Below are 23961 nucleotides of genomic sequence, written 5' to 3'. Positions count from 1 at the left end.
ACAATCTTCTAATGACTGCACTTTGCATTTCTTTCATTTTCGGACAATTTCAAACAAACCGAAATGAATTTCCTTTGTTGCTAGACTAATTCATTAACATCTGTACCTAATTTCAAGGGTGGGAGACGTGCCCGAGGTGGGTTCAAACAAGAATTTAGACTAATTCATTATATTAGGAGGGGGAAATGTTGTTGAGATGGGTTTGAACAATAGTTTAGACCAGATATATTTGCAGAAGTGGTCACTTATTACAATTGTTGTATGTTGTTTCAGACCAAAAATCGATGCCCACGGTCGCATTACACAGGTGGTCATTTAATACGGGTAACATATATGAAGACTTTATGTATAAACTATTCCGTGCCAGAAATTTTTGCCCATTTTGACAGGTGCCCGTCGAATGCACCTGTCAAAATGGTCACACCTAAAGCCTTGGTCACACTATGCGATTTCCAGCCGCGCAGGCGACCATGACTGCAACAAGCGTGAGTCGCACGCATCTTCTCGTGGTCACATATTGTTCGTTGACGTTGCAACTCGGAAACATTTGACCCTATAATAAACCAATAAAATTACAGTAGCTTGTTTTTGACTACTTCTGTGAGTTTATCGACATTTTACATTCTACTTCATAGTATTTACGGAATTATAGCCACTTTTCTTATTAAAATGGTAATCAGTTTCTTTTCTGGAATGAATAAAATAAAAAAAGGCAATTATTTTGATATAGCTGGCAAGAATACACAGAAAAGATAAAATCTTTGATAAAATGAAGAATTAAAATCCCAAAGGTATTCATGAGCCCGAATAAGCTCGATCAATCTCGATTCTGTAAAAGTATAAATCTTCTAACTATCCGCCACGAGGAGGAACTATTTTCAATGTTGTCACCGTATGACATGGCACAAAGGCGTTTGCTGATTGGATGCGCATTTGCAATCGGCGCTAGTAGAACAAACTTTTTGTTTCTAGTTGCAGTTGCAGTCGCGCCGGTTTTCAAGGGGGATTACTAGGTAACAGGAACAGCCATCACGGTTGCAGTCACCCGCACGGCTGGAAATCGCATAGTGTGACCAGGGCTTAAGCAGTTTTCACTGTTTACTAATTATTGAAGAAAGTAAATGAATTTTATAATATGCTTAAGTTTAGCTTAAGTTAACTATTCTTTATGGTTAATTTGTATTTTATTCTTACTTATTGCTTTATATAATAATAATAATAATAAGTGAAAGGGGAAGAGGCCTTACTCGGAGGTATAGCCCTACAAGAAGAGAGGAGGGAAGGAGGAGCCAGAAGGTGGGAAAGGAGAGGTGGGGGGATTAGGAAAGGAAATAGAGGAGGGAAGAGGAGGATGAGGGTGCCTGCTGGGAACCGCCTGTTAAGACGTAGAAAGGCAAAATTACAAAATACAATTACAGTACCTAAGAATTAATAGGTGGGATAACAGAACAATAATAAAGGCGCCTTGGTATGGCTTACAATACAATTGCAAACATAGGATGGTGCCGGTGAGAGTAATGAGGAGGGAGAAGCACCCTATTGGAGATACCAATAAGTCCTTGAAGTGTGGCCCTTTGAAGGTTGCCAACCATGTGTCCTGATGCTATGGAGTCTGGCTGTGGTTATCCGATGAGATAGCTGGCATGTTGGATTGAGTAGCAGTTGGGAGATGATAGTCTGATAAATTTAGGTTGTTAACGAATTTGACGAAATTGGTGTATATGTCCTTGTCCTCCAGGAATACACTAAGGTGGCAAGGCCAGTTGTGCCCTTTATGGGTTGTCAGGTCTCTGAGTTGTTGGCGATGCTGAATGAACTTGGTGCAGGTAAAAATTAGATGGAAAGGGTCGTCCCTCTCCTTTACAAGACAGTCACAAAGTCCATTTCCCTTCTTAAGGAAACGATGAAGGTAGCACTTAAAATTGCCATGGGCGGTGAGAATCTGCGTAATAGAATGAGTCGTACTCAGGAAAGTGAGGCGGGAGCTACTGTTGACGTCCGGGAGGAAGTTGTGGGTATTCCGTCCAGTGTGGCTACTGTCCCAGTCATTTTGCCACCTTGACATAGTGATGGCGGTGAGTTCCTTCCTGAGGAAGGAGATGGGAACGGAGGTGTAGGAGTACTTGGAGGCTACTTTATGAGCCTTCTTTGCCAAATTGTCCACAGTTTCGTTGCCGATGTTGCCGGAGTGACCCTTGACCCAGTAAAAGGTAATGAGAGTCACACCAGCAAGGGCACATAATGTGTCCAGACAATTACTTATGATTGGGAGTTTACGGTTTCCTTTTTTAATCTGATGCAGTGCAGTTTTGCTGTCACTTATTATGTTGATCCTTTTCCCAGTGAACTGCCGGATATTGTTGTGGATATATTGGAGAGACTTCCAAATTGCTAAAGACTCTGCTTGATTCACAGAGCAATTCTCGTACAGTTTGTAAGCAGCATTCCAAAAAAGTTTCCCTTGGGGATCCACCAGGTGAGCAGCTGCACCGACAGCACCTGGGGCCTTGGAGCCATCCGTGTAGAAACTGAGTCCCTTCAAGGGCAGTGGTGGATATTGGACAAAGTCGTAGGTAATGTTGTTTGCCGGGTGGACGGAAGTTTGGTCCTTTTTGATGTCAAGGCCACAGTTTGCTATTTCGTCGATCAGGGGGTGTATTGTGTCCGGAAGATTGTGATGATTGATCATCTTGTGGATGGTATCAGGGTTAACGTTGGATGAGAGCTTGCCCATTAAGAGGTTCATTGTATATTTTTGGATGATCACAAGGTTGACTGGGGTTAAACCTGCGATCACTAGGAGAGCGTCAGTGGGAGCGGTGTTGTAGGACTTAGTGATCGCGATTGCCGCTTTCCGCTGAGCCGAGAGCAATTTCTTTCGGTTGTGGACTTTATTTACGGCGTACCCCCATACCTCACAGCAGTAGGTGAGGATGGGTTCAATAGCACATTTGTAGATGAGTTTGCTGTTAACGCTGTTGAGGCCCCAACCGTTCCTGGCTATGGACCTTAGGCTATGGCTGGCTCTGATGGCCTTATTATAGGCATAGTAAACGTGATCCTTCCATGAAAGCTTAGGGTCAAGGATGACCCCAAGATATTTTAAACTGTTAACAATTTGAATTTTCTCACTGTTTATCTTGATAGTGGGCTTCTTTTTTAGGGGGTTTCCTTTAGGGAAAACCATAGCAGAGCATTTGTTATAGTTGATTATTAAGTTGTTATCCTTGCTCCATTTGTAGACCAGATCCAGAAAGTTATTAGTATAATTTTGAAGAGTTCCTTGGTTTTGATGAGAAAGAAGGATAACTGTATCATCTGCATACCCTTGAATGTGGGGGTTCCCGTGATGGGAGGTGTCATTTGTGAGGTTTAGGATCCCATTATATAAAATGTTCCACAGGAGTGGACCAGACTTTGAGCCTTGGGGGCACCCCCTGGTGATGGCAGTCCTATGTAAGGTTTCCCCTTTTTCCACGGCCAGGGCAGACCTCTCCATGAGATAGCTTGTCAGCAGATTGAAGATGTTAAGGGGGCAGTGGACATTGGCTAGGGTGGCCAGTATGGCTGGCCACCAGGCATGATCAAATGCCCCTTTGAAGTCAATGCTGACCATGATAGTATGGTTCCCCCTTTTTTTGGCCTCCTGAACGTAGGAAATGACCTTTTCTAGAGCATGGTGGGTGGCTCTCCCTTTCATGAATCCAAATTGGTTGGGGTTTAGGATGTTATTAGCATTTAAGTGATGTAAGATCCTGTCAGCCATTAAGGCATCCAACACCTTCCCTACCACAGAGAGAAGGGAGATGGGGCGATAGTCAGTTGCTTTATTTGGAGGGGTGTTCTTATCCTTTTGTATCAGTTTAATGGAGGCCTCCTTCCAATTTTTTGGGAAGTATCCACAGTCAAGGCATTTATTAAAAAGGACTGAGAATGTGGTGGGAATGGCTGCATAAGCTTGCTGAGCCATCCTCCAATCTATAGAGTCTGGTCCTGATGCTTTCCGTTTTTTTATGTTGTTAAATTGCCTGGAGATTTCTTGAGTGGTGAAAGGCCTGTCATTTACATCAGAAGAGGTGTTCATACTCTGTTTCCTGATCTGTCTGTGGTAGTCGGTGTCCGTACTGGGGTTATCTGGAGGAAACAGTTCGGAGAAGATTATTTTGTAGGTGTCTTCTAGGGTGTTGGTAAAGTTTTGAGAGTTTGCGATGGTAGCCGGGGTTGAGAGCAGTTTCTTTTTCTTGAAGGACGTGTAGTATGGGGTTGCCCAGGGTCCCCGTTCGTTGGAGGCGTTGCAAAAATTTTGCCAGGATTTCTTCCTAGTCCGATTGATCAGGGTTTTATATTCTTTAAAATACCTTTGGTAGGTCTGGTGGAGTTTCTGCTTATTGTAAGGATCTGATTCTTTCCTGTACTTTCTTTTAGCTACACGCACTTTCTTCCTGTGGGTTGCAAGTTCCTGGCTCCACCATGGGGCTGAGGGCTTACTGGTTTTTATTCTTGTGGCGTGAAAGTAAGCTTTGTGGAGAGCATTTTGAAGCTGATCAACAGCATAATCAATATCATGTGGTTGATTGATAGAGGTAAGCTCAGTGGGATCCCAGTGAGTTTTTACATAGTCCTGATATAGGTCCCAGTTAGTGATGTTGTGAATAGTCAATTTTTCTGGGCAGTTTGCAAATAGGATCGTGGTCAGAATGTAGGCGTGATCACTTGCTGATAGACACAATTGGGTCTGGCAAGTGATTTTAAAATTCAACAGGATTGGGTTTGCAAGACATAAGTCAATCCAACTTTCCCCATTGCTGCTAGAGAAAGTAGGCAGCTGGCTAGTATTCAGAGACTGGAGGTCCATTTCCGAAAGGAATTCACTTACCGCATGGCCCCTAGGGTCTTCGACCGGGCTATGCCAGATGGGGGATTTTGAATTGAAATCCCCACATACCAGGATTGGGTTTGCGGAGAGTTCATTAATATACCCCTTTAGTGCATTAAGAGGGGGAAGGATGTCCTCTGAGGGTGGAGCATATACATTGAGGATGAACAGGTGGTGAGAGCCGTAGCTGACTCTGATGGTAGTGATATAGCTGTTACAATATTGTGTCACCAGCTGAGCATTCAGGTTATTATTGACAATTTGGAAGCCTGTCTTTATCGGAAGATTATCCTTGCTCCAGGTATAAATACGCCCCCTGCCTAACAGGGCGACCTTTCCGTCGTGGAGGTAGGGTTCCTGGAAAGCAAGGATGTCAGCCTTCAATTCTACAGATGTCTGGATGGTATTTGACATGGCTGCCTTACACTTCTGTAGGTTTATCTGCAGTATGTTGAGGGTACTCTTTGTAGGATGCATTGAATTGTTTGTCTGTTTGTAGATGTAATTGTTGGCCATGTTGAATGCCTGGGAGAGAGCCATTATTCATAATTTGTTGCCTGAATCTGAGTTGCTTTATACCTTTTAAGGATCGGACATGATTTGTCAAAGGCGTTGTGATCAGTCGAGACCGCCTTATTTGCTGGGACTCTCTTGTTGTACTGCCTGCAGTTATAGCATTTAGGGCCACATTGTAGGTGTGGACAGTCCTTAAATTTGTGGCGCTTTGTACAGTGGGTACAACGCTGTTTCTCAGTGCATCTGTGCGATGTATGCCCAAACCCAGTGCAGTTAAAGCAGCGGGTAATTGCTATATAATCATCCAGAAGAATTGAGGACCAACCTATGTAGACTCTTTGGTTCTGTATGAGCGAGTTTCTTATGCCTGGCTGGACACTTAAGATGACGTGCCTGGTATGGCTGTTTCCTTTGGGACGAAAACTGCGATTAATTTTGGTGCTGTTGATAAACTCTTCTTCGGGTAGAATTTCATGTAGAAAGCTATTTTGTTGATAGATATTCTGAGTTAGGTCGCCTTCTTCTATGTAGTTGGGCACGTTATACAAGATTAGTTTTGGTAATTTCTTGATCCTATCCACAATCCGTATTTTATTTGCTAAGGCCTCGTGATTTTGGACTGCTTTTTTTAGAGTCTGGAGGTCGGTTTCATCATGCAACAATATCTTAATGTCTCCGCTGGGGAGAGGTCTTGCTGACTTAATTTTAACTCCGAGCCTTTTGGGATCGACGTGCATTTGTAGGAGTCCCATTGTCTCTTCGGGGATTGGTGTTGGTTCCTCGGGTTCCCTTATGGCTGAAATTATTAGATCATGATTCTCATTTTTTGGGTTATGTACCCCTTCAAGTTTGGCCGATTTGGCTGTTATAAGTTTTGTGGTCTGACTCATCGGCGTAAGATTCTTCTTTACGGCAGCAGAGTATGTGCTTTTGAGTTGATGGGTACCAGTGATTTCGAGCGCCTTAACCCTTTCACGGAGAGCAAGCACGACCCCGAAGATCTGATTGGCGGCGGCATGCATTTTCACCGCAGCCTCCCTTGCCTGAGTACGCTCCTTCGTTTTTACGAAAACGTTGGAGTTGATGGGAATATTAGATAAGATTAACTCAAGATTCTCATTAATTGCAGTGATTAATTCTTCTTCCACAAAGCTGTTGTTTAATGTACCATTTTCGTCCTCAGTGACCATTTTGTTCATAAACAAAAGTACTTTACAGGGAAAGAACAGGACTGGAACGTTTGGACGGGGAGCCCAAGCTTATTCAATGGCTTGAGCCGAGTTGGCCTCTTCAGAGGGCGAGAAACACGACACGCCGAAACGGCGCGAGACCGCCGAATGGCTAGACAGAGAATTACACAAACTGGGCGCGCACGAGCGACGCCCTATAAGCTCGACCGACAACGAAAAGCAATAACGAAAGCGTAACAAAATTGGCCAAAACAGGAGAGGCAACAGCCGAAGACGCCGAACGCCGACCGGCTTATCTACGCCGATTGACTAGCACTACCACGTGGCAGAAGACTTCTTTGTCTAACGGTGAAATTACCCAACGATTTTGCGCTACAGTTACGAAAGATACTAAAATGAAACTTACAGGTTAAGATACTTATCGAACAGGCAAGATAATACTGACAATAATTCCGGCGAATCACAGTAGGGGTCTCCAGCGGGGGCCGAAAATGAGCGAAAGAATCGGACGTTAATTACTCCGAAAGTTGATGTCCAAACTTAAAAAAAATTATACACACAGGAAGTAATCGTTGACCTGGGACTAGCGATACCAGATAATCCAAGAACATCAGGCGAAAACCAAAAAAAAACACGAACGAAAACGGAGCACGAAAAACACGACCTCTTACTAGAGATCCCTAGCGGCATTGCTTTATATATAAAATATTTAAATAAAAGTTTAAAAAATTAAATATACATATTAATTTTTCATGACTGCATACAACCAGATTCAAGCTCATAAAAACAACATCAACAAATAAAACAAAATATACATAATATACTAGGAATTAAAATTCTTAAATAAAATCTAAATAGTAATACAAAAATAAATTGCTATTTTTTTTTTCAATACAAAACATTTGCATTTGAAGCTATTTTAAAATCAGCTATTATAACCTTTTACAAGCTACTGAAAAATCTCACAACCTGATCTTTAAATGTTGAAAGATTGTGATTTAAAAAGCATTTTATTTGTGATTTTGAACTTTCACAGTGTTTATAATTGAAAAGATTTTGCAGAAATTAAAGTACCATACTCGGTTAAAGTATACCTAGGTAACCCCAATGGCGGCGCTTCTGTTAGGCTAGGCTAGGTTGAGGTTAGATTAGATTAAATATATTTTTAGTAGTACGTTTCCTTTTTTTTCCTTTGTTCAATAACTAGTGACGGTTTAGCACAAGGCGGCTGCCAGCAGCTCCCCTCCGGGAGTAAGTTGGGAGCAACGAACAGTGGAAAGCGCGGCAATAGCACACCAATTGGGGTTACCTAGGTATACTTTGACCCCATACTCAAAACTGAAGTATCTGCAGACTAAGTACATAACAGAACTTCTATTTAAACTCTTAATTTTTGTTATGTCAGCATAGCAACATAAACATTAATAATTTTCTAATAAAAACAGTACTTTTCCATTTGTTAAAAACATGTTATATTGATTCAATCATCTACTTTAATTTGTTCAGTTTTATGTTAGATTCATGGATTCATTATTTTTGAATAGTCAGTAACACAGTTTCTATGCAATGCCATCTAATGCTAAATACATTCCTTGCTAACATGAACATTTAGCAATCTGAAGAGAAACTTATTTGATTTAGATCACTATCATCATCTCAATCAATAAATTCAATAAATATCATACAAATTTTAAAACAGTCCAATATATTTTGGTAATTAAAAAAATTTGGACTGCTGTTTCACTTTACATTTCATTTGGCCATTATCAAATTTATAATAATTTATGGAAACAAACATTATTTTATAAAATTTAAATAAATAATTATAATTCAGTAAACTAATTTAATTATAAAGAAATAATATATAAATATTATTAAATACAACATTTATATAATACTTTTTATTTACCTTGAATTCTACATCTCCACAAATACTAAAAGTGCAGCATGGACCTTCAATACGCAATACACATTCTTTTGCTGCATTTTCAATACGATACTTTGGATAACAAATACTCCATTCTTGTGTTACATAGCCTATAACTGTTCCAGGAGGTGCAGTAACTTCCAAACTCTAGAATTACAATATTAAGTTTTCATATATTTAATATCTAAATTTTTTCATATTCCAAATTAATTAAATAAAATATGTTGTATGCATCAATTAAATACTGAAATAAAATAAGTATTGACAAATTTTATAATATTCTCCAATTTTTAATATTGATGATAATAGTAAATTATTATGTAAATGAATTAGTATTTCAACCCAAAAACTAATTTTAATATAAATATAAATAACTATCAAGTAAATTATTGTAAAAAATCTTTTCAATATAACAATCATTTATTTACTTATTATTATTAATGCTTATAAATTTTACAAAAAATTTCTTTGAAATGAAATACAAAAAAGCAATTAAAAGTTTTGAAATAAGCTAAATTTCTAAATTAAACAATTTACTTATAAGATATAAAATGATTCACATGAAGATAGTTATTAATTAAACTTGGATTAAATGAATATAAATTATCAAAAGCAAAACAAATAAGGAATTATTACTTTATCTATATTATAAAGCTACATTAGACTCATTGACTGACTGACTCACTGAGATGAGGAATTTTTTGCAGGAAAAATAAATATATTTATATATTAGGTGCTATTACATGTTAAAGTTTGATCCTTGAAACCTCATTAAATGTCACAATGTCAATGCATTTGATGTAAGTATAATCCATCTATTTTAAAAAAAATTAATGTGAGCAAATGTTAAAACAATGATGAGACAGTCCTTTAACTTAGAATTAAACTTTATTCTAATCTAAGACTATACATGCACTTGTTCACCCATCCATAACTTGGCGCGCAACTGAAAAACAGGTATCTTCTTGTTTCAAGCAGTCTTGCTTATAAGATATAAAATGATTCAAATGAAGATGGGTGTTGCCAGTTCATACACAGTTTGCGATATCGACACTTACTTTAGTTTAGTATTCTCTAACAGCAAATCGTAACAGTTATAATTTTAAATAACGATATTTCTTTTCTCTTACAAAAATGTAATAAAGAAAAATTAGCTGTGTTAAATGCAGTTATTTAGAAAAACTAAAATTTTCTATATAAAGAATGATTATAAATTAAACACAGAATGTTTCAAAGCAATGCAAAAACCAAAATTGGACTGCTGAAGGTGATCAGCAACAGACTACCTACTAATATATAAATATGAACACCTCCATGGATTTGCTCCATTGATAAATAACTTTACAAGATTGTTATTAAATTCATACTAAAATGCATTATTTGTCATTTTAAATTTGAAATAATATCAATCAATATTATGGATTAACATATCAGTAAGTGGAAGTTTTATAATTTAATTCATTCAACATATGACACGACATTAAAAACAAATAAATAAATATTCTGTTATTAGATTTGTCTCATTTAGGCTTTAATTTGTTGTTTATGTCAACTGTCTATAAACAACTCAAGCATTGAAAAACATACTTAAGAAGGTAATAAAACCAGTATATACTACAAGCAATAACAAAAAATACAAAAACATCAGATTGAAAATCATTTCAGAAATTGTAATTTGAATGTTCAGTGGAAGATGTATGAGATTCCAAATTTTTTATATCCTTATATTAAAAATAATCAAATTACCAAACTTTGCTGCAGCTTTTTATAAAATACGATAATTATTAAGAATTGACTTACATCTAACAAGCAATTATTTACTGTGGATTGTCACAATGCCAGGCTGCAATTTTTAATCATATTTTTAAATTTATTTAATTTAAAATATATACTCTCAATTTAGTAGTTGTCTTGCACCTGTATATCATACTTTTCCTGTTAACAATAGTCATGCTGGTCATCTAACTCCATTCTGAAGAAAATTTTTTAATTGTCATACTAATTGGGACCATCTGTCCCTAAGAATTCCAGATTTGGTCTCAACTTTCATTTATCTAACTCCATTCTCAAGATTAAGAAAGGACAGACAGACAGACAGACTCCAGTGGGAATTTATAGGTCGGCAATTTGGAGACTGCAGCCCAATATGAATCTGAATATTAAAAATCAGAGCTTTCCAGATCTGCAGTACATTACTTCTGTTAAAAATTCAAATTATAAATGCCATCATAATTTTATTTACTGTATCTCTATTCTATACATATTTTTAATTTCTTTTAGACATTTCATCTGTACAATTTATCTGCAAATCATTTTTAATCATTATATTATTTACTTATATTATTTCTTTTTTATTCGTTGTCTTCTGAGCAGTAAGAGGAAAGAACTTTTAATCCATGAAAAGTTTTAGCAAGCCCAGGTGTTTCATGTATATTCATTTAAAAACTTTTCTTCACATAAAATTTGTTATATATATATATATGTTGTGGTAGATGCCAAAAGTTTCCAGCCTATGTTTTAGATGTTATAGGTATAAAACAATGATGTCATTTTTTTTAATATAGTCTCCTTGCAGTTCAACACACTACTACATCTTGAAATTAGCATTCCAATACCCTTGAAAAAATAGTCTGCAATTTTGTCTGCAAAATGCTCATAAACTGTCTCCCTTTTTTGAAAGTATTTTTAAGTTTTGGAAACAGATAGTAATCACATAATAACTAGGAGTCAGGTCCAGGCTGTATGATGGATGGTCAAGCTCCTCAAACCCACACTCCTTTGGCAGCTGTGTGCTCTGGTGCATTGTCCTGAAAGGGCAAACATGGAATTAATGCAACAAGTCTAACTAATTAATGTTTCCAAAAGTGATGTTAAATTAATGTTTCCAAAGTGACTTATGCAAATTGGCAGAAAAAACAATACAGATGGTGCTATCTGATACTATCATTATTTTATTCCTATCATGTCTAAAATGTAGTCAGGCTGGAAACTTTTAGCACATACCTTGTATATAAGATTTAAATATCAATCAATATAATAAATTAAGAATATGTTTAAAATAAAAAGCGATCAAGTCTTTATTTTCATAGTCCACATAGTCCTTCTCATACACAGTTGTCACCTTCTGGTCTCTCTCTTTGTTCTCTTTCTGTCCATTACATTGGTCCCCTACTACTTCCAACCCTTGAACATACATATGAATCTAATAGCATCTCCTATGATTCATACATTGATATTGTTTGCTACAGATATAATCTAACATACATTTTACCAATGTTACCCTCAACTATATGAGCTATAGTTGACAGTGGCATGCGGTGACATTTGATGACAGGGAAGCTGTGCCGGCCCTGGATAGAATCATTAAAAGCATTATACAATATTTTAGTGTGTAGCATCCACAAGCTAACTGCATGAGGTTGGTTCTCTGTAAAGCGAATGCCTGTAATCTGGCTGCTTTACACCATTTAAATATTTTTGCTGTGGAAGCTATCCCATATTTGACAATACAGCACTTCCATTGGGAATATGCATATACAAATTTATATTCAAATATACAATAGTAATCTTATCATTGTTTTTCACATGCACTATAGAAATTTGTAGTAAGATACATAATGCAGTTATAATAAAATATTAAATCTAATTAATTCAAAGTACTTTAAAATATTAAAATAATCACACAATATTTAATAATAATACACAATAATGTATTTATATTTTAGAAAATACAAGGGAAGCGGCTTCCACAGCTTCCATAGATAGCACGCTACTGATAGTTGAAGACAATATAAAGTTTGCTTGCTTATTTGTTTTACCAAAAAACAATATAAATTTTACAAACCTGAAGACAGCAAGGACAGCAGCAGGAATCGCATCGTAATGGACGATACAAATGAATGACTTCTCTCTGAAAATTATCCAGAATTTGTAAATCAAATGGACGCATAGGGCCACAGCAATTTCTTGTCAAGCAATCAGTGTCTAAAAGTCAAAAAAATTTTACTATAAAATTATATAATTTTCTATTCTAGAATATAGAAGAAATATTTCTCTATAGGGCATAGTATAGTCTTTAGATTATTTCAAATCATTTTATTAGTAAATGTATATTAAAAAATATTATATTTAATTAGATTAAATTTAAGTGCAAACTTAGGGGAAAAAATACAAAACATTTAAGAATTAACATTTAAAAACAGAATTTATTAAAAAAGTTATTTTTATGTTATCAAATTTTATGAGTAAAGATTATTTTATAAGCAAGAATAATGTTAAAAAAAAATCAAAATTTAAAAAATAATATAGGATAAAAACATGCTTTAAATTTCCAAAGAAAAATTAATCTTTTAATAAATACATTTTCATTACAGCAATATGATATCTAGAAACATTTTTGTTTCTTTGCTTGTGTAATTCTGTAATCACAATTTTTTTATTTTTAATTAAAAGGGATTTTGTCAGGATTCCCTTCTGTTCTTACTTTTCCTTAAAGGAATTGTTGATTGTTGTATTCTGATAATATTGGGCTACAATTTGAAAAAATTTTTGACCTATAAATTTCCACTGTCAGCTGTCTGTCTGTTCTTTCTTAATCTCAAGAATGTAGTTAGATAGATGAAAGCTGAGACCAGATATGGAAAGCTTTGGGCAGGGGCTGATCTACATAAGGACTAATAGGGCTTAAACCCTGGGCCCCAAGTGTCAAGGGCCCACAAAAATTGAATTATCATTATAAATTTTTAATACTTTTTCATTAACAATGAGCACTTATCATATAATAAAAAATAGTTAATATTAATAATATAATAATACTATAAATTATCATTATTATTATCTGTTTTAACAAAAATTGGGGCTCCATTGGACTTCAATTAGCCCTAGGCCCTGAAAAACCTAGATCTGCCTTTGGATTTGGGGTAGGAGGTCTTAATTAACTACATATGAACATCTAATGCAAACTGGAAGTCACCTTATTTCAATTCAAAAACTTTCCCCTGAAAGGAGTTAGATGACTGGCATGACTCTATTGCTAACAGGAAAAGTATAATGTACAGGGGCAAGACACTACTAATTTAAGGTGGAGAGCATAATACAATTTAAATTTAGTAAATTTAAAATGTTAATATTAAAATATAAATAAAAAACATAAGTAAATTTAAAGTATGATTAAAAATTGCAGCCCAGCATTGTGATGATGTCACAATAAATAATTGCTTGTTTAATGTATGTTCCTACTCAACATGAACCAAGAGTATGATCTAAATAACATTTTATAATACTAGGATTATATGAAGGGCAACTATCTTGTTTCATTTAACATTGAGAATTATAATTATAGATTATGTTGCTAAACATGCAAAAAAATTTGTCACACTAAAATACTATTTCTCTATTTCTTATAATATGAAGCTATTTGCAAGCACTATTCAAAATGGGCCTGATAGGACCTTCTGAATCATAATGTATTGTACAGTTAAAGACAAAAATAAATTGATACATCATGCTGATCAGTGCAAAGATGACACCATGGAATCAAATTTGATGTAATGCATAACCCAGACTAGATCAATTGAATATCAATGTTAACTTAGAACTACGCTTTGAGTAACTTTATTCATTAAATTTTAATAAATTTCTTGAACTAATTTATCATTTATCATTTATTCATAAAATTGTTTCAAATTAGAGACATTGGTGACAAGAACATTATTGATTTACAATACAAAAAAGATCCAGCGTACCACAAGAAATGGCTTTGACACAGAATTGAGAAATTATAAATTCTGTCATCGAACAACCTTTTACTAATGTGGCATTGCCAAAAAGAAAATTGCAGTTACAATGCTTGTTGGATACTATACAAAGACGATTAAAAGAATTTGGATATACTCTCCATTGTCCTGTAAAAAAAAATCATTTGACAAGTGAACGAAAAGAAGTGAAATCTAGTTTTGCATTTCAATATTTATCATATTTTCATAATTTTTGGTAAAGAGGTATATTTTCAGACAAGAAAACCTTTTTGTCAAATTCTCATGTCAAATTCTCATGCTTTGTTAGACCAATTGGAACTCCTTATTTACATGAAAATGTGGTCCATTTACCTCATTCAGATTATAAAAGTATAAATGCTTGGGGTTGGATTTCTGCAGATGATCTAGACAAACTAATCTAGATAGTTGATTTACTTCACTCAAATATACAATATAAACATACTTGAATTGGTTCTGTTGCCTTCTACGTCAGCAGTTTATTCTGAAAATTATTGTTTCACTTTTGTGCATAACTGTTTGATTCATACTAAATTGTGAAAGTGTGATTTAATCATCATCCTGAAATAAATACCTTGGCCAGCAAAATTGTCAGACTTAAACCCAATAGAAAATATTTGGGAAAAAATGGTGCAATTGTGAGAATGGGAAATTAATCCTACGTCTAATAATTTATTTACTCAAGCTCATAAACTTAAGGAAGTATCCACTTTCTTTTACAAAGTTAACACAATCAACGAATGCTAGATTAAAACAAGTGATTGATGCATCTGGTGATTAGACAACTCATTCATTTATAATATATATATTATTTGAGTAATGGTGATATTTATGTTTTGAAATAATTTTTTTGATTTCAATAAAATGTAATATTTAATATGTGTTACTATTAACATATTATTTTGTGTTTTGTTATATGTATGTATAATACATATAGTACATGAGTAATATTTTTATGAATAAAAAAATTGTAAACAATAAATTGCATGAATACTTTTTAAAACATGTTGACGTCAAAATTTTTTTGTTATATTAATACTTGTTATCAAAATCAAAATTACATCAAGAAAGTGTTTTGTTTTTATTTGAATAATAAAATATTCAGCTAATAGCAAACAGAAATATTTAACTTAGTTATTTCTATTCCATTTACACGGAAAATAAATTATAAAATATTTCATGTAAACTAAAGCATAAATTATTATAATAAGTAGTAATTTCATATTTTATGAAAACTATTATTATTAAATAAAAATCAAAGATAGCTGGAGCAATAACATCTTCAAATATTCTTTCAATAATTCAAAAAAATATCTTTTTTAAAAAAATATATTTAATTTAAGATAAATTAGTTCAAGCAATTTATTAAAAATTCAACAGATATTTCTATGTTCATATTTGATTGATATAATCTGGGTTATGCATTATGTCAAATTTGACTTTGTGATGTCATCTTCATGCCGATCAGCATGAAGTGGTGATTTACTTTTGCCATTAACTGAACAATAAATACAAAAGTTGAAAATTCAGTAAGTCTTTTGATAAAATATCTTATTTATTATCATCTTTGTGGCAGAGTTCTGTCTGAGGCATTTGTAGACAAGTTTGTGTTTGGATTTGCAGTATAGTTGAATAAAGTCTTTTTCTCTCAACTTTTCTTCAAGAAATTTATCTTTCTTTTTATTTATATACTTTCCCATACACTTGTTCCATCATATTTTACAGAAAAATTCACATAAGTCCACAAATTTCTTACAAATGACTATAAAGATTCATTTTAGCAAAACAAATCTGTGGCATCATTGCCTACAGACCAATCCATCACCAAAACACCACAACACATTTAACTTCATATTCAGTTATTTCCATTTTGGAAATAAAAAATTTATAAGTCAATTTAATTATTAAGAACACATTTGCATTTGTATATGTATTGTGTACTTTTTTAAAATAATGAATCTGTCAATTCTAATCTGGACTTTAACAACTATTATCTTATTCTTAGACAGATGCATCAAGATATGATCAAGGAACAGTTAGGCTAATGTCAGATGAGTGTCAAAACAGATAGATGCTATTTTTGATTCATGAATGTGAAAATTCATGAACATGTCACAAACACAAACTTGTTAGGTTGGCAACACAAACTGTTGTCAGATGAGTGCTATATTCCACAGTGCACATTAGTAGTCAGTTTTATTTGACATTTATTTGTCAGTATGGATCTCATAGATTATGATGCACTGTTTTTATTACATACAGAAGTATTTACAAACAAGACATAAGTCATTAAATAAACCATTACACACTTGTAACCAGTTTTCCTTTTTCTGATTTCTGTTTTTATGAAGTTCAGATGAAGTGTCCCACAATTCCTGTCTGTTCCACCCTTTGGCAGAACAGTGACCCAGCACTTCGTCAAAACAATATTACAACATCCATTGTTTTTTATGCTCATCTGACAACTGTAGGCATTGAGTGTATCTATCTCCTAACATGCATTGGTCATGCTCTGTCATGAAAGTATCGTGGATGATCTAGCAGGTCATCCATGCAGCGCCAGCATCATTTTTTGCATCTGCATCCATCTGACTACAATAAAACTTGAATTTAATAAATAAAGTGTACTTTTCAGACCATACAGTAATCACTTATTTGAACATTCACTAATTCAGACTAGGCTTTCTCCTCAATTTTTCTGAATTAATGAGGTTCTATTATATATATTATAGTATTTCATACACTTCTTTTTAATTAATATTTTTATTTATCATAATTATGAATAAAAGTTAATATTTTATGTTGTTACTATATACTTGATTGCTTCCTGCATAAAAGTATTTTTTGATTCATTTAAATATCAAATTATATACTTGTTTTAGAAACAGAACTTTTATGTAATGTAGGTGAGTAGTTATTCTTTTAAATATCTTACAAATATATCAATAAATCTGGAATAAATATCTAAAAATAATATACTCACCTTCTTTGGCAAAATATACAAGTTGTCCTAAAGAATTTTTTACTTCATATTTGTTCTCAGTTTCAAAACCAGTAAATGCTAATTGAAAACAAACAAATTAATTAATTAATAATAATTTAACTTTAAAATATTGTAATTACTTTACCTTCAAGTAATTCTACTTTTTGGTGCACAAGTAATTGATCAATTACTGAAAGATATTCTAATCCTGGAGGGCAATTTGTTGGAACTGGTGGTGGTGGCATTGTTGCTAAAAATAAATTATAGTAAAGTTTAACTTTTGAATTAAAAACAAAGTTTTATCTAATTCTAAAACATACTAAGTGTAACAGCTAAAACATATATATAATAAGTGTAAAATCTATAAAAACATATAAATTTTTGATTTGGTTAGGAACTTATAATCAATGTTCAGTTCTATGAGAAATTCTTTATAAACAAAGAGTTCATTAAAAAAACTTCAAACTAAATTTTATTATTCTGATAGTTATATGACAAAAGCTTTGGTTAATTCATCTACAATTACAATTTCTTTCCCTTTAACATAAATGTCATCAATACATATTTTTTATCTTCAAAAACATTAAATTAGGTAATTAATAAAACAATTTTATAAAGCCAATTGTTATTGACTTTATAAGATTGTTTTTTTTAATCTCTTCTAAATTTGGTAATAGAAGAATAATTATTGAATCTATTTCTTCTGAAAAGGATAAAATATTTATTAAATTTTTTCTATTTAAGTTCTTTTAATTTAATTTACAAATACAAAAAATTATAATTATCCATATAAAATATGTTACATAAAACTTACATGTGTACAGTACAAATTGTACAAGGCGGTCCTCTACTTTTGTACATTCTAATTTTATACAATTCGGTATTTTGTACACATTTCATATTTTCAATTTTTATCAATATATATGGCAAAAGGTGTGTACTTTCATGTAATGATTCTCCCCTTCTCATGAACTATTAGTCACTAGTCCCTCCCCATCTCTCCAACATTAATCATGTCCATTTTCAATGTCACAGGTTCAGTCTTGAGCAGGGATGTCTTGAGTTAGCCTTCATGCATTTTGACAAATTTTTAACCATCATGGAAGAATATGATTTCAATTGAGAGCATATATCTCATGTACAAAGGGAAATAGAAAAAGACACGACATGTTACAGAACTCTTTATCAAGAAAAAAAAAAGAAAAGTACAATTCAATTATCTCTCGACAAATTCATAAAGAAAACACCAGATACTAATCAACAAAAAATAAACATTTTGAAAATCCTTTTTGATGTTTTTTACATTGCTCTACTTTTATAGATTTCAACTTTCATACACATTTTAGAAGCCAATTAGGTATGAAAGTAGAGGATTGCCTGTATACATATAGATTTTGAAGAAAATTTTATATATCATGAAATTAAACTTTCCTAATAATAAAAGAAATTAAAATTTCCATTGTAAAACTGTGTAGAAAATATCTTAATTATTTATTTAAATTTGGAAATCCTAAATATATGATTATATAAGATGTGAATCTTCTATAAAATTATAATTTATCATCATTTATGAACAATTTAATATACAATTTTATTTTGAATACTGTTCTATTTATGCGGGGGATAGGGACCACATTAAAAAAAACGCATAAAAAAAAATCTCACAAAACTTCACGAATGGCTGTAAATAATAGTTTTCGCAACACAATTAAAAAATATTTTTTTTATGCGGTCAACAGGGACCGCATAAAAAAAGTCTCACATAGAAAATAACTCAAAACCGTACGAAATATAATTTATTGACAACAGATGTCAGCACTTGACTGCATCGTCTGGTCTATCGTCTGTTTTACATATTTTTGTCCAGGTGGTGTTTTGTTGACTTAAAAAGTAAATTATTTCATTTTTCGCATATTCATGCAATAATATTACTATAATAAGTGCATTTATGCTATAATAAGTTTATTTAGCTATAATAAGTCAACGTAAGACATGACGAATCGCACGAGACTAGTCGCCAACTATACCGCACAAATTAAAAATTCGCATTAAAAAAATCGCACATAAAAAGAGCGCATAAAAACAGGTTTGACTGTACAATTTTATTTTGAATACTGTTCTATTTACTTTTGTAAAGAAAAGCAAATAGAATCTAATTATTTTTGACAAAACTAAAATAGATAAATAAATTTAAAAAATACTAATCGACTTATAATAAAAAAGATTATTATTAGCTTATCATTATCTAAATAGACTATCAAGAAATAATGGACAATAAAATAATTTAATATACATTATATAATTTTATAATTTAATATATATTAAATGTGTATTTATCTAATTAATTGAATATTTGTTTTTAATAATTATTATTTTATAAATACAAATATTTTTATTTTAATAATTTACCTGGTACTAGTTATACTTCTTCAAAACTTGAAAAATTATTAATCTAATTTTTTTTTACATTATTACTTTATACAAAAGAAACATCTTCAATTTCTAAGTTACTAAATTAAGTTTTACTCTCAGGAAACTTTCTTATAACAAATTAACTGAAGAGGATCATGAAAAAGTTGAAATGCACATTAGAATAATAAAATAAAGTTTTCATGTTTTGAAATATTTGTATTGTCTCTACTGTGGATGATGATAAACAATATACAATACAGTAATATGTTATATTTACTAATTCCATATAATAAATTTAATTGCATATCTTATATAAATTAGTCAATTTATTTTAAGTATAATAGTTAATATTTAAAATTTAAATATAATTCTTAAACTGTTAGATTATAGTTTAAATATAATTTAGAATTATAATTTCAAAAGTTTTATTATTATTTAAAGTTTTGTGGTTACTTGATATTTAAAGTTTTTATCATTTTTGTTACTCATAATAAAAAGAGCACAAATTTTACTAAAATTAACTTTATTTATTGAAGTAAGTTTTCCCATTTCAATTTTTCCTAATCTAAAAAATAGTTTATAAACACTTCTATAAATTTGAAGCTGTCTCACTTTGTACAACATCTATCTGTCATGTACTCTTCCATTTCCTTCTCCAAAGAAGAGGACACGGGTAAGAAAATAGCATTCTTGCATCTCCGCATACATAGATCCTTCAGGGGAGCATCTCCAGTGGTGATATTCAGCAGGTTCGCACAGGTTCTCCTGAACCCGTTGGTAAAATTTTCAGTTTCCGGAACCTTGTTAAACACTCGGAACATTTCTCAGTGGTTTTGTTTCTTTTAAAAAATATATTAAAATATACGTATTATACTCTGTAATACTACTAAACTAGAGCCTTATATCCCGTTCGCACCGAGCATTTCAATCTAGATTGTGAGCAAGGTCGGGGACTATGTCTTGGTGCAATCTCTCTCGACCGTTTCAATCTCGACCGAAACGAGGTTTAATTGCGATCGATTCAAGAGGGTTCTTGAAACTAGATCCAGTCATAAGAGAGATCCCACAATCTCATGTGCTTGAGATAATACAAGATGGCTGTGGAACACGTGTCGGGCTATGGACAGCGAAATAAAAAGGATATTGTATTTCGAGAGACGATGACATCTGTCTATTACCAGCAGTGCCATTCGGAGTGAAAAAATTTCTCTGCCTAAAAAAAAGAAAGAAAAGAAAAAAAAAAAAAAGGTCGACAGCACTAACATACTATTGTTACCTGGTCTTCGCCCAAGGGCTCGTTACATTCCAAATACACCAGTGATTATTACATATATCCAGTGGTGATATTCAAAATATTTAACAAGGGGTTCACTAGCAGAAAATTTTTCCCTGACAATCACCGACAAACGAAATGGAAGTTTTGGCTAGAAATAAATACAATACCTTTTCTTGCAACCATATATCTAACAATCAGTGGCGTATTTAGAACGTAACGAGCCATGGGAGAAGGCCAGGTAACAATAGTATTTTAGAGCTGTCGACCTTTTTTTTTTTTTTCAAGGCAGAGAAATTCTTTACCGCAATATGGCGCTTCTAGAAATAGGCACATGTCATCATCTCTCGAGATACATTATACTTTTTCTTTCGCTGTCCATAGCCCGACACGTGTTCCACAGCCATCTTGTATTGTCTCGCGTGCGTGGCATTCTGGGATCTCTCTTATGACTGGATCTACTTTCAAGAACACTCTTGAATCGATTGCGATTAAACCTCGATTGAAACGGTCGAGAGAGATTGCACCAAGACATACTCCCTGACCTTGCTCACAATCTAGATTGAAATGCTCGGTGCAAATGGGGTATAAGGCCCTAGTTTAGGAGTATAATACGCATATTTTAATATATTTTTTTAAAAAAAACAAACCCACTGAGAAATGTTCCGTGTGTTTAACAAGGTTCGGGAAACTGAAAATTTTAACAACGGGTTCGCCCGAACCCGTTCGGAAAACTTTAACAATGGGTTCGGGCGAACCCGCTCGGAAAACTGAAAATTTTAACAATGGGTTCGGCCGAACCTGTGCGAACCCGCCGAATATCACCACTGCATATATCGCAAGAAAAGGTATTGTATTTATTTCTAGCCAAAACTTCCATTTCGTTTGTCGGTGATTGTCAGGGAAAAATTTTCTGCTAGCGAACCCTTTGTTAAATATTTCGAATATCACCACTGAGCATCTCCATTTGTTATACTGCAAATTTAACACCATTTCCCATGTCATCCTGGCAACATCTTTTCAACCTTTATGTTACATCAACTTGGCCATTTCTGCCCTCATTAGAATAGCCTTTTTACTTCCATCAATGCATGAGCTCGTTCAACTCAAGTTACATAATGTTTATGCGGCCATATGCAAGGCAGGATATTCATCTGATAAATTTCACTACATTCTCATTAGGGTTAAAAATTCACTATTTCTGCCCACTATCCTATATTTTAAAAAAACAGTTGACTTGGGTGTGGTAACCAAATCCCATATTTTGGTTCCTTCTCTGTGTTTGCCATATCTTCAAGAAACAGCCTCCTCCTGCTTCTCTCCCTGCAGCCAACTTTCCACAAGTTTATCTGCAACAATAGGGATAGGTTCTCCCTTCTTGAAAAATTTGTGGTTCATGCTGTAACCTTTTTGCACCCAACAACTGGGAAAATACATGGTACATTGGCACCATGGCCAGAATGCTGGTGAGAATTTAGCAGAGCATCATTGTGATATCACAAAATGTAGATGCACCACAAAGCTGACCAGAAAAGTTATGGAGTCAAATTTCAACCCCTTGTGGACTCAAACTACTCTCCTCAGAGGTTGTGCTTTGTATTAATTGTAATATATTGTCTATTACTGTATATAGATATAATGGACAAAATTTCAGTTGTAAATTATGGGTACATGATAGCTGAGCAATAGCCAACTGAGTAATTCACAATGGGCGATAGTCAAGTGGGCAATTGTTAATTCTGCAACTGTCATTTGGGAGACAGAAACTTAAAAACTTTTGCACACTTAGCAAGCATACAATCTTGCAGATATTTTCTTTTTTAAATATTGGTAAAATATATATAAATATAAATATTGTTAAGACTTATGAGATATGACTTATATGGTTATCTCCAACTTAGAAAAAGGAAATGTTTTGGAACAACATACTAAGTGGTTAACAAAGCACATCAAAGAAATGCAGTTCTTCAAAGACAAATTATTTTGAAGAACTTTTATACTTTTTTGTTTTAATGTAGGCCTATATAACATGTATAAATATGTTTGTTAATGACAGAATTGTTCTTTTAACTTGTTTCTTTAAAAAGTATTATTTAAATTTACCAGATAGTAGATCAATAGAAAAAAATGATGATTTTAATAAAAAAACCATTAAAAAATTTTTTATTTTGTCTATTATTGATCTCTTATTCTGTCACCCAGATGTCCATTGACCATTGCCCAGATGACCATCACCCACTCACTGTTACCCAGTTGACTGTGTCCCTAAATTACATAAGCCAGATTTTTATTAAACTTTTAAAAACAATACTTTTATTCATTTTTAAAAAATATTTTTAATTGTTTTAAGAAAAGCCTATTGTGCTATTTCTCTTACTTTACAAATGTATGAAATTGTCTGTTTACTCAGAGACATTTCTTTACCAACTTCAGCTTGAGATTTTCTATCTTCAATCTGATGAATTATATCTATTATTTATGTTAAATTTCAAGCTTTTCATTTTCTTTTATGATCCCTGACTTTGCTTTACACAAAATATGCAAGACTCATCACTCATAGAGAAAATGAAACCATAACTGAATAAAAGTGGTCGATCAGAAAACAAAAGCTAGCTATAATGTGAAAATCTATGCTGTAAAAATGATTAAAAAATGAATTTTATATTATTTTTGTATTTATTTTTTGCAAATAAAGTAAATAAAATGGCAACTAAAAATATTTAGTTGCCATTTTATTAGTTGCCACTGTTATAAAGGAGTCTGTTACAGTGAATGAACTTTCTTATAATTTTCCTATACTTTTAACCATACGAATATCAGCCATCCATAATAATGCGAGGTCCATTACTTGGGATATTGGGATCCTTAATATTGAGCTTTTACTGTAACATGTGTTTAAATGACTTTTAAAGACATTTTAAAATCATTTTATTAATGTAATATATGAAATTATGACATTTTAAATGAAATCTTATTGCAGCCTAGTAATAAACTTTTCACAGACCACATT

General features: G+C 33.0%; 1 protein-coding gene across 2 annotated transcripts in view; it reads right to left on the bottom strand.

Moving 5' to 3' along the window:
* Positions 1–23961, bottom strand: part of LOC136968360 (phospholipid scramblase 1-like) — a 66831-nt gene that overhangs the window by 8106 nt on the left and 34764 nt on the right. For both annotated transcript variants that reach the window (XM_067262371.1, XM_067262372.1), the window contains exons 3-6: positions 17412–17516; positions 17267–17344; positions 12354–12493; positions 8492–8656 (exon numbers count right to left, since the gene is read on the bottom strand). In XM_067262371.1, the coding sequence (XP_067118472.1) occupies positions 8492–8656; positions 12354–12493; positions 17267–17344; positions 17412–17516 (488 nt within the window). The remainder of the gene's footprint in view (positions 1–8491; positions 8657–12353; positions 12494–17266; positions 17345–17411; positions 17517–23961) is intronic.

This window comes from Centruroides vittatus, unplaced genomic scaffold (assembly GCF_030686945.1).
Source record: "Centruroides vittatus isolate TY-2023 unplaced genomic scaffold, ASM3068694v2 contig_1450, whole genome shotgun sequence".
In the NCBI taxonomy this organism is placed as follows: domain Eukaryota; kingdom Metazoa; phylum Arthropoda; class Arachnida; order Scorpiones; family Buthidae; genus Centruroides; species Centruroides vittatus.
This window is presented reverse-complemented; position numbering and strand designations above follow the sequence as displayed.